The sequence below is a fragment of the Notamacropus eugenii genome, chromosome 7 (genome assembly GCF_028372415.1).
Source record: "Notamacropus eugenii isolate mMacEug1 chromosome 7, mMacEug1.pri_v2, whole genome shotgun sequence".
Classification (NCBI taxonomy): domain Eukaryota; kingdom Metazoa; phylum Chordata; class Mammalia; order Diprotodontia; family Macropodidae; genus Notamacropus; species Notamacropus eugenii.
In genome coordinates, this window is record NC_092878.1 from 136,002,913 (window position 1) to 136,021,343 (window position 18,431).

Sequence of the window (18,431 nt, forward strand, 5' to 3'; positions counted from 1 at the left end):
AATGTTATTTATATGCAAATATTTTATTATACAAATACATGTTTGGAAAAATTCATTCTTATGATGTGTTCAGTATTAGTAGTGGGTTTTTGCTTTGGTATCTGTTATCACTGTGCTTATTAATAGGTACTTAATTAAAAATAAATATTTTATTATGACTTGTTTTTATATACCTTCATTTCTGAATGTATCATTTCCCATCCTCTACTCGGGGAATCATCTCTTGTATCAAAGAATTAAAATAATAAAGAGGGGGATAGTTCAATAGAACTAATCAAAATATTTCTGTTAATATATACAGTATCCCATATCCATAGTACTCCCACCTCTGCAAAGAAGGTAGAGAGACACATTTTCTCAACTCTTAAGGGTAAAACTCACATTATAATTACACAGTTTTTTGTTATTCCTCTCATTTATATTTTAATTGTGTATGCTGTTTTTTTATCCTGCTTATTTCTTGCATCAGATCTTATAAATCTTCCTATGCTTTTCTGAATTCTTCATATTCTTTCTTATGAAATATGTGTGTGTATTCTTATACATATATGTACCACAATTAGTTATTCACTTCTGCTTCTGCTTTGTTTCTAGTTCTTTGTTGTCACAAAAAATGCTGTTATGAATTTTTTGATGTGTATGGGATCTTCCTTTCTGTCTTTAACCTTCTGGAAGTATACACATAGCCATGATATCTCTGGGTCAGAGAGTATGAACATTTTAATTACTTCCTTAGCATAATCCCAAATTTCTTTTAGAATGATTGGACCTACTCACAACTGAATGAACGGTCAGTGCTTGAGTATAACTTTTCAAAACATAGCAAACATTTATATTCCTTTCTTTTGTCAACTTTGCTTATTTCCTGGTTATTGGGTGAAACCTCAGAGTTTTGATTTGCATATCTCATGATTTGTAGCAATCTTTCATATTATTTTGAGAATTGTTCATATCATTTGATCATTTTTTTCTGTTGGCAAATGGTTCTGGTTATATAGTCGTATCAGTTCACTTTACATCTTGGATATCAGACATTATCAGATGTACTTGATAAAAACTTCCCACCCCCTAAATAGTTGATCCTAATTGTATTGATTTTGCAGAAACTTTTCATTTTCATGTAATGAAAATTATCTTTTGCCATTTGAGATCACCACTAATCCCCCCATTTGTTTTACCCCTAGTCATACCTGTGAAAGGTACCTGATTTGGTTCTCTTTTCATTTTTTTATGGTATAATCTTTAATATTCAAATTGTATGTATATTTTTGAATCTATTAAATGAAAGTAAATATAGTGTAAGTTGTTTCTGTCAAATTGTTTTACAATTTTTCGAGCACTTCTTGTCCATTAGAAAAACCTAACCTTTTCTTCTCTTTAGACTTTTGGCATTCCCCTCAGTTTTTAAAAATAAGTTTTTATTGATATTTTCTGTTTCTTATGTCACCATAGTTGCCTCTTAGAGAGTCATCTCATATGACAAAGTCATCTTTTGGAGAGCAAAAGAAAAGTTGACACAACTGATCAATACATTGAAAAAGTCCAAAGACATGCAATGTGCAACACCAATGGACCTCCACAAAGGGGAGAGTAGGTTGATAGCAGGTCTTCTCATATGCCTTTGTTCAAGTCCTGCTTGGTCTTAATAATTTCATTACATTTACTTTTAACTTTTTTGAAGTGAAATTGTTCTTTCCATTTACATTGTTGTAGCTACTGTATGTATTTTTCTTGTCTCTGCTCACGTCATTCTGCATCAGTGCACATAGATCTTTCTATGCTTTTCTTTATTCAGTGCCAAATGTATCATTTCTGATGGCACAGTAACATTCTATCATATTCATGTTCCACAGTTTGTTTAGCCGTTCTTCAGTGGATAGGTGTCTACTTTGTTTCCAGTTCTTAGCTATCACAAAAAAATAGTACCGCTATCAATATTATGGAGTAAATGGGAACTTTTTTCTTATGAATGCCTTCTTTGGGGTATAAACTCAGTAACAGAGTCTCTGGTTCAAAGGGATTAAACATTTTAGTCACTTTGCATAATTTTCCCCAGTATTTCCTGTGACTTGTAGTACGTTTCTTCACCAGAGGCAGATTGGTATAGCTATCCCTGGAGTTAGGAAAACCTGAATCTTTGACCCTGGACATTCAGTTTGCCTTTCAATTGTAGAGAAGATACTGACCTGCATGAGCAGAGGAAGTTTCCTTATCCAGGAAATTACTATGGCCGTGAAATCTATCCTGCATGTCAGTATATCTATGTACGTTTACAAATACTGTTGTTCCTGTAGTGATTTTCTCTATGGTAAAGTCACAGATAGAATATTAAAAATGTTTACATTCTCAAGTGCAAGTCTCTTTTCTGACCTTTTCTCTCCAAGTTTTAAAGAACTGGAAACTCAGGTTTAAAAAAAATACACAATTCAATTTAGCAAATATTTATTAAATGCGTTACTATGTTTAAGGTACTGTTAGGTCCTGGGGATCCAGAGACAAAAATCAAATTTGCATTGTTTTCAAGAAATTTACAGTTTATTTAGGAGATACAACATAAATATGTGGTAAAGAGAAATTTGGGAGGGAAAAGATGCTAACCTCTGGGTGAATCATGGAACATGACAGAGAACAAGTAGCACCTTTGGGGTGTGTGTGTGTGTGTGTGTGTGTGTGTGTGTGTGTGTGTGTGTGTGTGTGTGTTCGTCCTTCATTACCAAAGAAGACCATGCCATCAGAGAAACAATGACATGACTTGCACTTTGTTTTGAGTGAGGGAGGGCTGTGCAGGTCACCAGCCTCACTTCTCCTCCAGAGTCATCTGAATCCTGTGACCAGATTTTCATCAGGATTACTGGAAGTGACCCAGGATGAGGCAACTGGGATTAAGTGACTTGCCCAAAGTCACACAGCTAGTGAGTGTCAAGTGTCTGAGGTGACATTTGAACTCAAGTCCTCCTGACTTGTGCACTGGTACTTTATCCACTGTACCACCTAGCTTCTCTAGCACCTTTGTTAAGCCCTGGAGCAGTGCACAAAAGACCAGTAGAGTTCTTCCTGGCACAGATTATGTGAATTTGTGGAGGTTGAGAATGGAGTACAAAGTTTGGAAAATGGCTAACCCAGTAACACAAAAGATCTTCAGATTGTATTTTGTGTATTATTGACTTCCTATGATGTGATATAGAGGTGTTTCCAGAGTCTTAAGAGCAGTTTTAAGCTATTACCTGCTCTAAGACAATATTACCTTGCACCTGAAAGCTAAAATTTAGCTGTTTAGAATGGATATTGAATCCTTCAAAATGAGAGCTATCTACTGAAGAAAACTTTTACAGTAGTTTCTTTTGTGCATTAATTAAAACTACTTCCCACAACAGTTCTGGAAGTTTGTCTAATGACTCAGGTTCCTTCATGAATTTTTTATTTATTTCCTACCTTGGCATTAGTTCCCTTGGGGGAAGTTGTTGTTGACTAGCTTAGGTACCAGGAAAAAAAAATTGTTTCAACCGTGCTTGCGTTTTACTCTAGCTGTATGCTAACCTAATTAAAAAAATATGAAGGAGTATTCTGACAAAAAGTTGAGTAGTGTTTTTAAATTTAATGTAGTGAATGTAGTGAACAACAAAAAATAATATTTCCACATACAAAGTTGAATAGAAAAGAGGATTCTATGTGAAAATGTAAATCTTTATTACAGCTTGGTTTTTTTTTAAGTGTAATAATTTCAGCATGTTAATATCAGAGCTATCTTGCTTGTCTGTGCTTCCATAAAATTATACTTACTATTGAGTGAAGAATAATGAAGAAAGATGCTAATATTTACTAAGTGTAGTGGAAAGTTCTTAGCGGCTCACTTCAGTAAAATAGTAGAAATTATAATATTGGTCTTGACTCATTCCTTATTCTGCCAAATTGTCTGTTGCCAGAAGAATCCCTCAGGGATGTGCCATGAAAGGCATAGCTGTCTTTCATGATCGCAGTTTTTAAGATGAGGTCTATCTCAACTGATCTTAATAGCTGGTTTTGACTCTGCTAGTTTGTCCAAACTCTTTTTGAATTCCACTTAACATTTTCCAGCCATTTCTTTCAAATTCTTGTGATAATGGGCTCCATCTGTTTATTTCTTGCTGTATGAAATGCTTTTTTAGTTATGGTAAACTTACATTGATCACATTTCTTAGTCTTAGAAAAATGTTAGGATTTTGTGGCTTGATAAACAATTTCACATTTATCTTATTTGAGATTCTGTAGATTTTGATCTTATTTCCTCTTTACCTTTCCTAGATTGAAATAAAGTCTTTCTTCATTTAGCAGATCATTCTTCCTTTAGATAATTTTAATTTCCCTATTCTGGACTTTATCTAATTCCATTATTTCCTTCTTGGTGTATAGTGATAGATATAAAGGAACTGCATATGATTATCTTAGATTCTACAAAAAGCCCATTTTGAAATGGAATGTAGATCCAGATATGGGCATACTGGCCTTTTTTATCAGAAAAAGATAATGTTTACTGTCATGTTTTCAGTATTTTAATCTTATGCCTGTATATGTTTGTATGTACATGTGTGCAGTCAATATGGCTGGAGCACAAAGGGAAGTGATGTGAAACCAACTAGGAAAAATACGCTGAATTTTAACATCTTTAAATTCCTCACAAAGATTATTTACATTTTCATCAAAGGGCATTGGGGAAAACCTGAAGCTTCTGGGAGAGAGGAGTGTTAACAGATAAACACTTCACAAAACTTACATGAAAACCAGGTTTACTATAAGAGAAATGAAAGAGTTCACAATCCATACAGAAGTTTGCATATTTATAATAGTAGGAAAAAGGATAAAACCCCTCTGGAAGGGTAGAAACAGCATCATAGCAAAAATCACATTCTTTCCCCTGCTAGATCATGAAGATAGAATGATATGTTTATCTACATGGGTCCCAGGTGTACAAGCAATTTTTCAACCTAGTGCAGACTAATTGACTCCTATGTTGACTCCCAAGGACACACAGGGAGTCCAGCTTGGGATGTGAACAACACATTATGTCCACTCAGAGGGGTCTTCATCCTTGACACATTCAGGGACTTCTGTATACTTTGGGTCCAGTGTTTCTGGAAAATACAGCAACTCAAAAAGACAAGTTCAAGGGATTCCATAACATTCCTCAACAGGAGTGACATGATCCAACCAGCATTAGACCTATGAATCTGGCAGTAGTGTGGGGAATGTATTTGAGACGGGATAGAATTAAGGCACGAAGACCTTATAAGAAAGAGGAAATAGGGAATGACTAGAATGGTTGCAGTGTGAATGGGATAATGGCAAGAGATGTTGAAGAAATGAAATTGACAAGACTTGGAAGTGATCAGATGATGTAGAGTGAAGAGTCAGAGAGCTAGAATTTACAGCTTTAGATGACTTGGAAAAATGGGGTTGCCCTGCACAAAAAAGAGGATTTAGGAGGAAGGATTTTTTTGAGGGGGGAGTAGTAAGGATGATGAATTTTGTTAGAAACATGTTGAGATACCTTTCAGATATCCAGGGAGTTGTCTAGAAGTTAGGATAGACTGTGGAAACATGGGATTGGAATTCTGGAGAGGTTTGGGGGCAGGATAGGTCAATTTGGGAATGACATGCAAAGAACTAAGAGTTGAATCCTTTGGTGCCTATTGGAAAGGATCATCAAGAGAGAGACAATAAAGATAGGTGAGGACTCAGGCCAGTCAGTACCCTAGCATATAACATATATAAGGGGAATCCCTAGGGCATGGATAATAATCTTTCAGAGGAGAACAAGCAGGATTGCTCTACTATCAAAAAAGAACAGATCAATGTCCTGAAAATGTAGTGAAAGATAATACCCAAAAAGAGGGGGTGTTCAACATATCAAATACTACAGACTTTAAGAAGGATGATGACTAAATAAAGATCATTGGATTTAGCAATCAAGATTTAATTGGTAACTTTGGTGAGAGCCTTTTCAGTCCATCGGTGATGGAAACCAGATTGCAAGGAATTGAGAAGAGTGGGAGGTGATAAAGTGTAGACAGCTTTTTCTAGGAGTTTGGCTGTGAAAGGGAGGAGAGAAATCTAGTTTGTAGGGATGGGAGGGCCAAGTGAAGGGGGTTTTGTTGTTGTTTTTAAGTGGGGAAAATGTGGGAAAGTTTACAAACAGCTAAAACTGAATTGAATTGGATTTTGATTTTTAACAAGTATTTCTTTATGTATTTGTCTGTTACCTGAATTGTCCTTTAAAATAAACCCATGAAAAAATAAATTAAGCGCACATTAAAAAAAATCTTTTCTGTGCTTTCTAAAAGTATGAATTGCCTAAAGTATCTTTAAATAAATTTAGTGTTGATACAAGTTTAATTTAGCTTTTGCACTTTGGGAACTTGTTCTTGGAAGTTAGTTCTCAGAATAGCCTATTTCATCTGATTTTGGTTTTTGTTTTGCTTTTATAGTCTTTGGTTTTTGTTTTTTTCCTGCATCAGTTGAAAAGAGGATAGCGAATGACAGATCTTAGGTACTTTAAACTCCCAATCCAGTGATTTGGTTATAGTTCTTTCTCTAGTTGGTACACAGTTGTGTCATAAACAGCAGTAACAATGAACAGACAGCATATTTTGGCTTTCTATTTTCTCTACTTAAAAGGAAGAAAAAAGCTATCTTTTTTTTTCTCTTGCTATAGAGAGTCTTTTCCAAAGAAAGGGATTGAGGGAATAGTGATCAGTGAGCAAAGGATTTTTTTTTCTAACTCTACATTCAAACTTGACAGTGAACTTCATATAAGACAGGAACCACAAATAATTCAACTTACATTTATTAAATTCCTACTAGTCAGACACTGTGCTAGGCTCTACGTAAGACAAATGAAATACCTTTCTGCCCTCAAGGAGCTTCCATTCTTCCTGTGGGATACAACATGTCCTCAAATAAATGCAAAGCAATATAAAATAGTGGTTAAAATTATTTTTTTGTAACTGAACTTGACAAAAATCAACAGACATAAACCTTTTCTTATATAAAGAACTGAAAGGAGGATTATATTTGAAACTGCAAATCCCCGTTACATCTGGCTTGTTTTTAAAAATATTTAATTAGCGCTTCTGCTTATTTCAAAGCAGTCCTGCTTTGTCTCTCTCTGAACCTTTTTCCTGTTCTCTTCTATGCATCCTTTTAATTGTTTCACTGAAGTTCTTTTCCACATTTTTTGGCGTCGTTCTCCCCTTCCCCCGTGACCCCCTTCTTTGTAACTAATTAACATAATTAAGCAAAACAGATCTACGTATTAGTGATGTCTTAAAATTCATCTTGCACCTCTAGTCTATATAGCTCTGTCACTACAAAATTATTTCATTTGTTAATATCTGGGAGGAATCAGGAAAGGCTTCTTCATGTGGGAAGTGGCCCTGAGTTGTATGCTCTCTCTCTCTCTCTCTGTCTCTCTGTCTGTGTGTGTATGTGTGTGTGTGTGTGTGTGTGTTCGTGTGTTCTATGAGGGACAGCTAGACAGCTAGCAGGGCTATTTGCCTAGAACAGAGTGTGAAAAGTTATATGAAAGAACACCATAAAGTTCTTTGGGAACCACACTGTGGAGGATTTTGGGATTTTTGCGTCAGATGTGACATACTTCAGAAATGAACTGAAGAGAGAGGAACTACTGGAGAGAAGCCCCCCATTTCATTCAGTCAGTCAGCGAGCCTGGCCAGGAGACAAGGTTGGTTGTGCTGTCTAGGCTCTGGTTTCCTGACAGATGAGGTCGAGAATGGTCTGGGAATGGGTAGCCAATTAGAAATAAAAATACTTTCCAGGGAAAGTTTGAAAGCTGAATGAATTACTGTAGTCTGAGTGAGAGGGGATAAGGGCCTTGAATTAGGCCACCATCCTTTTAAGAATTTACAAAGGAGAAAATCAGGAAAAAAACTGAGTTTCCCATTTTATGCTTTTGCTCTTGGTCACCTATTTATTAAAGGTTTGGACCCCAGTTGGTTTTAGTGTTTTATGTAAAGAGTGAGTAACTTGATCTGAGAAAATTTACAAAAGATTTTTACAATTTTTGTTCTATCAGAAACTCAGGGAAATCAGACCATGCTGAAAGAAAAATAGATAAGTACCAGCAAAAGAATAAAATCCTGTGGTTGATATAGTGGTCTCTTTCTTCAGTTAGCAGAAATGTGGGAGCTGTTTTTCTTTGTTATAGCCAGTCTGAGTCAGTCTTCCCCCTCTATCCAAAGCCTTCTATCCTTTATATTAGCAAGAGAACTACTACTTATTTCTACTTGATTAGTCTAGGTTTAAAAATAGCTTCCATTTGATCAGAAGCTAAATCTCTGAGCTAATGAAACTTACTCTTAAAAGAGATTACTTTTTCCAGGCCTCTAACCCATGTATCCCCAAATCAGTGATAGATGAAGTTGATGCCCTTATCTGCACTGGTTGAATTCTGAGTGTTTGAAAAAATTATTAGTCAAGGCATAACATGATCTCTTTCTTTCATAGCAGATGCTGTGTAGCTGCTAATAGAACCCTGTTTGCAAGCATTTCTATGGAAGTTCAGGTCTTACGGGAAGCTCTAATTATTTCTCACTTTTAATAAAGTATTGCTATTCTCTAGTGGTTATAAATTTGGGAAAACTTGGGCAGCAATTTGAGGAGAAATGAAAAGGTCTCAATTTTCAGCTGCTCCGTTATCAATTTTTACCCATGTCTTCTTTTCATAATGGGCTTGTCTCAACAGCAGCAGGTGCAGAACAAGCATATTGGAATGTCATGTGGGTCTCTACATTGCCTTTTGAAAAATTTGTCACCTTGCAAATATAGCAGACATTTCTGGGTGATGCCTGCAAAGAATGTAGAGGTAACTGACAAATGGTATAGTGGAAAGAGTTCTGAATTTGAAATCAGGATCTTCATTAGAATCCTTGCACTTCCATTTAGGAAGTATGCCCAGTCCTCAGGGAAAATCACTTACCCTCTTCTGGACTCATTTTCTTCCATAATCAAATTAAAGGTCTTTGACATCAAAATAGAAAGGGGGAAAGATAGCAGTCTCTGCTCTCAAGGAGCTCATTGTCCAATGGTGAAGACACCATACAAACAACTATATGCAGACAAGAAATAGGCTGGATAGAGGTCCCCTCTATCTCTTGATCTTTGATCCTGCATGCTGGCTGTCTAGCATGAAGGGAGGATCTAAGACTTCATTACCTTATTAGAATGAAGTTTTCTTTGAATTAAAGCTGGTCTTTTGGGAGACTCTTTTGATCTAGGTTAAATATATTTTCTTTGATGATGAAAACCGTAAGCAATTTTCTCTACCTTCATTTATTTAAATATAAAACTACATGCCTGTTCTTGTCTCTCATTGTTTTTCTGGGGCTGAGAGTGGTAAGAAGAAGGGAGAAATTGCTCAGGAGAGTTGCAGTATTGTCATTTTAATGGCTTTCTATGACGTTAAACATTTCCAAACCAGTTAACATTTAAGTCCTTATTTTATGTGTAAGAGAAAACACAATAAATAAGCTTGCCTAAATGTTTTTCATAGTCTTAAGAAGAGAGGAAGAAAAAAAACTAAAAAATTGTAAAGCCTTTTGAGATACTTTGAGACCACTAAGGCTTCGTTTCCACTTTCTTCTGTTCTCACTTCCCTTGCCCTAAATCTTTTAGTAATAGAACTTGAAGCAGCAGTGATTCAGAGATGAGACTGATATTCACACTTCTTTTCTTTCTGCTTCTCTATAGGAGAGTAGCTAATAATATGAGTAATATATTATCAGGTATATAATATATATAGGTATTTATGAACATATATGTGTTTGTATATTTATATATGTACAAATAGGGGATAATTTCAACATGCATATGTGTATATGTATGTGTGTGTACATACACAAACACAATATAGATACCCACATATGCTTCTGTAGTGAAGAAACCTGATTTTGAGCCTAGATCTGTCACTTACCAATTGTGTGATTTGAAGCAAGTAATTTCCTTCTCTCAGCCTCAGTTTCCTTTGTTGTAAAATTGTTATTATTATTATTAACTCTCTCCTGCAGAAAATCTGTGTACTGTTGCTGATTCTGTGAAATGATTCAACTGTTCAAGAAAGTACTTTGAAATTTTGCTAAGAAAGTGACATATCCAATTTTTGGCCTTAAGTAAAAGGAAGCAAGAGACCCCATGTACACCAAAATTTTAATAGTGGCACGTTTTGTGGTAGTAAATATCAAAGAAAAATTCAATTCTATACTCTGAATTTTAGGCACATCTTTAATAACAATTTTATATAATTTCATATTAATTTAAATCCAAGTATTGCTCACTTATGAAGAAAAATGTCCATACTGGTACAGTCAGTCCTTGTCATGATCCCAGACATCACCATAGGAATCTTGAAAAAGAGAAATGTCAAAAAATGATAAGACAGTTATGGGTTAACGGTCTACCTCATCTAATAGAACAATAGTTGTTCGTTCTTTTTTAATACCTCTAGAGAACTGCCTTCCTTAAATCCACACATCACTCTTTGACTACTCTCTGCAAGGTCCTCAGTTGGTCACAAGTTGCCTGAAATAATTAAAGGGATCACCTCCCACTGATTAATACCTTAATTCCTTCAGGTGATGAGGACAGAGGGAACTGTCCAGTCATTATAGAAGTTATAGGGAAAGCAATGGTCTCCACTAGATATGAGGTACTTCTGGGTTTCTACCCTTACTTCAGTTTCCTCAAGAATATTTTATATTCTTGACCTACTAACTCCTTTCCTAAAGGAAAAAGTCTGGAAAGGATTTTAGACTGGAGAAATATTTATTTCATATTTTTAGTTGAACTGAAAAGGAAGTTTTACAAAGAACATAGAGGGTCAGTACTGATGGAGTTCGGAATGTGAGGTACTGTCCAGGTTGGCTGATGTTCTCAGGATAATTGGCTCACCATCCCACTCCTGATATGCAAGGATGAGAAAGTCCTGACCCTGACTGTGCACCCCAAGGTTGTCTCACTGGAGGAACTAAGATTAGGAAGTAAAAGAAGTAAACTAAAAATGCTCTCATGGGAATAACCTTTCTTGCTTGCCTGTAAAAGACTATGTAAATCTTGACCCTCAGATTAATAAACGGATTCTGCTCAGAGTCTAGCCTGGCTCATGGTTTTTCATTTCACAGTCACCCAGGTTGGCAGCTGCCCACCTTAGCGCTAGTTGCAAAAGAAGATGCTCATTAATTAGGGACTGACTTAAAAATCATGGTACATGCAAGTAATTGAATTAATGCCGTAATGAATATGAAGAATTTAGGAAAGCATGGGAACTGATGCAGAATGAAGTAAGCAGAGCCAGAAAGACATTATATACAATAACTGCAATAATGTAAACGGAAAAAACAAAACCCTCCACAATGAATGCTCTAACATTATAGTGCTTAAGCTTAGCCCTGAAGATGAAATGAAATAATGTGCCTCTCTCCCTTCTTTGCATTGTTGAGGGATAATAGATTTGAAACATTTCATTATTTTCAGACTTAGTTTGATTAATTTGTCTCAACTGCCCTTCCCTGCCTCCCCCCTTTTGTTCTTTGTTACAAGGAATGGCACATTGGGTTGAGGAGGTAACATATTTGGAAATGAGATTAATAGATAAAAGATATCTGTAAGAATTTTTTTAATTAGTCCTTCCTCACAGAGTTGTATATAAATGTTATTTAAGTCATAAAGCTATATACACGTCAACTATCATAATTAACCTGGTTTGTTTTGTTAATTATACTGACTTTTGTTTTGTTAATTGTTAACTTTTTTTTAACCCTCTTGTTTGTAGGGAGCTCACAACAGTGTCTGGTCTTGTCAGTTTTGGATTTTGACTTTTCATCTAATTTTAAGTATTATGATTACTACTGTTGTTTTATAATTGGCAGAGTCTTCTTTAAAAATACTTTTAAAATATGTGTTTCATGAGTCTTTTACTTAATATTTGGTACACTTAGTGAGAAAGTGCTAATATGGTGTATTCAAAGATGTGGTTGCTTTCATACAGTTAAAACAAATATGATTTAAAATACAGTATGTCACTGATAACTACCAGAAAGATACATCTAATAAAATAGGTTATTCTTTTTAAAATTTATTGATGCCTTTTAAAAAATCCCGTATATTCCCTTACTCCTTTACCACCCTCCCCTCACTGAATTTTCCCTTCATACAGAGGAAATCAGTTAACCCAAACTTTCTTCAAGGATATCTATCTATCAGAATATGATATTTGTTGTCCTTAGATTTTAAATCTTGTGGAAATAGGCTCTGGGGATTTGTGTTTGGTCATGATGGGTTTGAATGTTCTTGTGCATCAAAAGCCCTTTTGTTCTTTTGCAATTTTAAGCCTCTATAAAGTAGTCAAAAATCACTTAAGTCTCCATATTTCATGTGGAAATTCTGTTTGATTTGGTGGTTCTGTCATCTAGAAGTTTGTTTCTCCTTGTCACATTCTCACTTAGCATTGCCATTCATTTAACAGATTGTTTAGGACAGAAAAGAAAAATACAGAAACAAAATCCAAGACTTGAAGCAATCTTGACTCATCTTTTACTTATAGTTTTGGTAGATAGGTTTTCTTAGCTGCTGTTCTGAGTTGTTATAAAGCAGATCATTCCTTTTTATTTTTTGCTACTGTGCATTTTCTAAATGTTAAAAGACACTTTTCTTTTTAAAGCTCATGTTGCAAAGTGCAGGTGGGTTGTAAGGAGGACTCATCTGAAGGTGGTGTATTGGGAACTGAAAGGACAGGGTAGATGCAAGAGATTTTTAAGATCAAATCAGTAGGATTCAGTATCTGATGAGATGGCAGAGGAGAGAGAGTAGGGAAGTATGTGGATACAAAAGTGTGAAGGCTTTTGCCACTGACATATAGTAAAGTCAGAGAGAGGAGGAAGTTTTGGGGAAAAGGAGAGTTTGACTTTGGGTATGTTTAGTTTCAGGTTGCAGTGGAACATGCATGTAGGTAATGATCCTCATAGCTGAAGTTATATAGCTATTTAGAGTTTACAAAGTATTTTTGATCTTCACAAAAACCCCGTGGGGTATGAATCGTGGATGTTATTTTCAGTTTACCAATCAGGAAATGGAGGTTTTGCAAAGCAGTTGCCAGTATCATGCTGCTATTATGTGGGGTAACAGTAGGTTGGATTTTTAAAATCTGAGATGGGAGCCTTTTAACTCCAAGTTAGATTCTTTCTTCCATAATCCCAGGCTGATTTTCCAGAGATGCTCGGTAGACAGTTGGACGTGCAGATTAGTCTCAGGATACTAATCATGTCCAGAGGTTTGGGAGCTGTCTTCGTAGTGGTGACATAGGGTTAATATTCGACTGCGTGGAAGCAAGTGTGATTGTCAAGAAACTAAATATACAGAATAGAAGAGAGGGCCAAAATCCTACTTGGAAGGATTATGAAGGAGATAGAGAAGGCACTGCTTGAGAGGTAGGAGGAAAATAGAATGTAGTGTCTCTGAAGTGGAGAGGGGAGGATGTTCTCCACATACAGCATTGATCTAAGGATCAAATGAGATTATGTTTGTAAATTACTTTGTAAACCTTAAAGCTATCATTATTAATTTAGGCATGGGAATATAGCTTACTTCAGTACTAAAAGTGCATTTAATTTTGTTGATTTCCATATAAACTACTGTAGCAAAAACAAACAAAAAAAGCATCATTGCTTAGTGACCAAACTGCTGAGGAATTAGCTTCTCTGAATGAAATGAGGTTAATCTTTAGGTTACAAATGTAAAGCCCCTCATCTGGCCCTTGTTCTGGAAGCCTTTCCAGATGTTCGCGTGGGGAAAATTTGTCAGTTGTTTCCCTCTCCAATACTGGTCCAGCCAAATTGGCCATCGTCCTTACTGTTCCTTACTTACATTCTTTCTCTCATCTCTGCTTTTGCAGTCTGTTTTCTCTCTTTGAAACACCCTCCCTTCTCATCTCTTCCTCTTAAAATCCTGATTTCCCTTCAAAACTTAACTCAGACACCACTTTTGGAAGCTTTGCCTGCTATCCCCAAATGATAGTGCTTTACCTTAAAATTGCCTTGTATTCATTTTGTATGTACTTGTGTGTATATGGTTGTTCCCCCATAGCGTGGCTTCTTAACCTAGTGTCTGTGAACCTGTTTTGGAAAATACATTTTGATAATTGTATCTTAGTATAATTTGTTTTATTTATTTGTGATCCTGTCTATTTTTTATCTATTTTAAAACATTATTGTGAGAAAGGGTGCACAAGCTTCAGTAGTCTGTCAAAGGGCTGCCTTATAGAATGCCTTGTAGAATGAAAATTCTTTGAGGCACAAGGGTTGCTTCTTTTCTATCTCTGAATACATAGCACCCAATTTAATTCCTGGCACATAGTAGGGGCTTAATATATAATACAGCTTAATGAATGATTAAGAACCCATGGTCTCTCCTGTCTCCCAGTGAGGCATCAGAGCAAAAAGTTAGTGGAAGAGTCTTATACTACTACATCAAATCCTCTTAAAATCACCCGAGCATTCTCTACTATTCTCTAATCTCAAAGAAAGAAATACCAATGGGGTAGCCCTTCTTCTGGTACCCTGTGTTTTATATATACCTCTATATGCCAATTGTCTCCCTTGTAAGACAGTCATATCTTTGAGGATAGAGACTGTTTTGTTTTTATCTGTGTAACTTTCAAAACAGATTTGATTTTTTGAACTAGGCTTATGGTTTCATTGATATAAGGAAATCCTGCTGATGGAATTTATTCTATCCATGTAGTTTGGCACCTACACCTTAAAGTCTTTGAGCATCTCCAAGGGCACCAAGGGGTGGATTAACTTGCCTGGGGTCACATAGCCAAGATGTGTCTAAGGCAGGACCTGAATTGAGGATTTCTCAACTTTGAGATAATTTCAAGGCAGTATTCATTATGCTAACTAATTATGTGTCCATTAAGACTATTTGTTATTCTTAATCATTATATTTCTCTTGAAATGTATTGCTCTTGTCATATAGACAAGGGAAACCAAAGAGAAAACAAAGTGTCATTGACCAAGCCCTTTTTCTGTTTTCAAGGAGACTTCACTTTATATAATTTTGGTTTTCTGAGTTGGTACTGAATATGTGATGGAGCTCGTGATTCATGGATGTTGAAAGATGTTCCGGGACAATTTATAAAATACCCTTTTTGAGCAGATTTCATGTTTAAAGAAAATAGGCATAATTTTAATTTAAAAATTGTCTGTCTTGCACTCTGTTCTCACTTTGGAACATATGCAATAAAAAAAGATGATAGCTGTGCTTTTCATGTAAGTTGTGATTTTTACTCCATTCAATTGTCAACATCGATTTTTTTCTTTGTGTAAACAGATAATCTCAGCGATGCCTTGAAGAAACTGAAGATCACAGCCATTGACATCTCTGAGGATAGTTTGGAAGGATGCTTGGACTGTCTGCTTCAAGCCCTGACTCAGAACAGTAAGTCTGCTTGCCCTACCGCATGTGGCCCATGGAAGATCCGCTCAGCAGTCACTCAGAATCCGTTGAGGCAGTTTAACTTATCACTTTATCAATGAAATTTTTTTGAGTATTTCCCCCTATCACTGAGGTTTTTAACTATTATGTTTCTAAAATATACAGGAAAAAAGCCATAATTACTCCAGAAAGAGCAAAAGGAAAGAAACTGTTTACAATGTACTGTTCACCACAACTGGCAGTGCAATTAATACCAATCCTAGAGGGAGATCATTATCCGGTAATGAACACATAGGTACACATGCAACATATGAGCCTCAGAGTTATTTTCCTTTTAACAGCTGTGATTAAAAAAAAAGTTTGCAAGACATCTAAAGTATGTCCGTTATTTCAGACTTAAAAACTTTTCAGAAATCTTCCCTCTCTTAGACCTTCATCAGGAGCCATGTGATCCAATAAGCAGCATTCAAAGAGGGTATGTGATAATTCTAAGGAAAAAGATGTAGTGTTTCCTTAAATAATTCTAGGGTAAAAAATTTCTCCAATCTTTATTGAAAGGTCCAATGTCTTATGTTGAATATGCTAGCATATTTCTTTTTCTTCATTTCTTTAATCCTATAGTGGATAGTTAGGTAAACATTAACTTTCACTTTGTACTTTAATTGCTGAAGGAGGTTATGTTACTCATTTAATGGATCTGTTGTCTTGTCTGAGAAATATATTGTAGAGCATAAAATTAACATACAGAAAAGAAGGTTATGCATTTTAATTGCATGCTTTCAGGTGTGCAAGGGCTTCTCTGATTGGGAGTATTGTTTGTTTTTCCCACTGATCAGCCAAAGAAAATTCTAAAATTTATTTAGACTTGATTACAAGACTTTATTTTGACTTGATTACAAGTATTAAAATACTTCATTCCAAAAGTGTAATTTTAAGTTAGCTTCTCTTACTTATGGATGCTATTGCTACTTGAGGCTGTAGCTTTATCATTGTGACATTTAAATTTTAGTCATCATAACAAATTATAGACATTGCTGCATAGTAGATAGAAAGCTGGCTTCAGAATCAGGAAGATGTGTTTAAGATGCCCCTCTGATACACACAGCCACATGCTTTAGTCATTTAGCCCCTCAGGAAACTCTTAGACTATTAAATAATTTTATTTAGCATTTAATTTTCCCCCAGTTACATGTGAACAACAATTTTTAACATTTGTTTTGAAAGCTTTGAGTTTTAAATTCTCTCCCTTCCACTCCCCATCCCCCATCATTGGGAAGGCAAGCAATTTCATAAAGGCTAGATTATTAAATTGTTAAACAGTTTCTGATCTGCTTTGGTAGAGGTGTTTTCTCACTGGGAGTTCCCCACATCAGTGAAATCACAAGTTAGGACTGAGACTAATTTGGATCAGGATAATGGTTGTATGGAAGGACTCTTCCTTAAACTATTCAGGATAGAGGAAGGGAGAGAGAGGAGCAAAGGAGAGAAGCAGTGGGCTGTCAGCCCTTGGTCTATCTGCTCAGATTTGCTTTCCCAAATCATGAGACTAATGACTGTCGAAATGCACGACAACCTGTGTGAAGGAGGAAAGGAGGAGACGTCAACATAGCAAAATACCTGCTGACTCTGATGACTTTTTAAAGGATCAGTCACAGAGTCGCACAGGAGAGACTGGAGTACTGGGCTGTTGGACAATGTGTGTTAATCCTGTTTTGTACGTTTTGTTGATGCTTCCTAAAAGCACCAACCAATATTTGAAGAATATTTGTTGACATTTGCCCAGAGAAGAGAATCAGCTCTTACTTAGCAGTGCCATTTTGATAACGATGTGCCTATTCCTGACCCTGAGAGGGAAAAATCTAATATTAAAGAAAAGGTATGATGAATGAAAGCCTCAAAAGATGGAATTTTGGGTAATTAATAATCAATTTATTAACTGAGCTAGTCAGCAATCAATAAATTGATGGTCAGTGGTTTCTCTTGGTAACCAAACACCAAGGGATACCCTTAAATACCTACTGAGAGGGAAGTCCTCTGACAAGTGAAACTCAGCCCTGATTAGTGGATATTTAATGACGAGGTACGGTAAAAGTCTTTGGCTCCTCCTGCTGAGTATGTGTCTTGATTATGAGATTCAGCAGCCTTAAGGCATCTGGACAGGAAAAACCATTTCCTCACCAGCTGGTTTTTTTTCTTTAAGAGCCAAGTTACCCTAAACTCTAATAGAGGGGATCAAGGACAGGGGATTCTTCCCCCAGGCAAAGACTCAGGTAGACTGGATTCTCTTTATACTCTAAGCAGAAAATGGGTCTCCCAGTTGAGTGGAGTCCTGCCCACCTAGTTAAGGAACTTGTGTCTTGAAGACTAGGAGCAAATCTCATCACTCAGTCATGACCTTCAGAGATTGACTGACCAACCTTTTTAGGAGTTGGGTTTTAACAGAAATGAAAGGAAAAGGGAGGATCACAAATTAATAATTAGTTATTAATATAATAGTATAGGATGGATTTCTCTCAAAGGTCAGTAATTGTTGCATCTTGGTTAAAGAATGTCCTTACCCAGGATGAGGGTCATGTTTTTCATATGTTTAAGATCTAATAGTAGTAGACGCATCTCTCTTGTCAAATGAGTCCACTTGACTTTCTGGACTGTTAAATTCCTGAGCAGTATTTTTGTCTTCAACTCTCTTGTCTTCTCTCAGAATATTAAAATATGTCAGTAACATACTGAAGAACCAGTTGTGTAGCCTTTTAAAATTTGTGTTCTTCAACCAGTAAGTTGTCATGCTTTTTGAGAGCACTCTTTTCACTGAAATTTATAGAGGATTCTTTTACTTTTGCAACAGAAAGTGATGTGCATTTTTGAATGATAACAAGCTTTGTGTAATTTTTAGGTGATGAAAAAGGGAAAACTTTACAGAACAAAATCTAAGAGAATGTTAATAAACCAGT

General features: G+C 35.9%; 1 protein-coding gene across 5 annotated transcripts in view; it reads left to right on the forward strand.

Annotated features, from left to right (window-relative positions):
* Positions 1-18,431, forward strand: part of RAP1GDS1 (Rap1 GTPase-GDP dissociation stimulator 1) — a 207,986-nt gene that overhangs the window by 41,791 nt on the left and 147,764 nt on the right. For all 5 annotated transcript variants that reach the window (XM_072625020.1, XM_072625021.1, XM_072625022.1 and 2 more), the window contains exon 2: positions 15,376-15,483. In XM_072625020.1, coding sequence (XP_072481121.1) covers positions 15,376-15,483 — 108 coding nt within the window. The remainder of the gene's footprint in view (positions 1-15,375; positions 15,484-18,431) is intronic.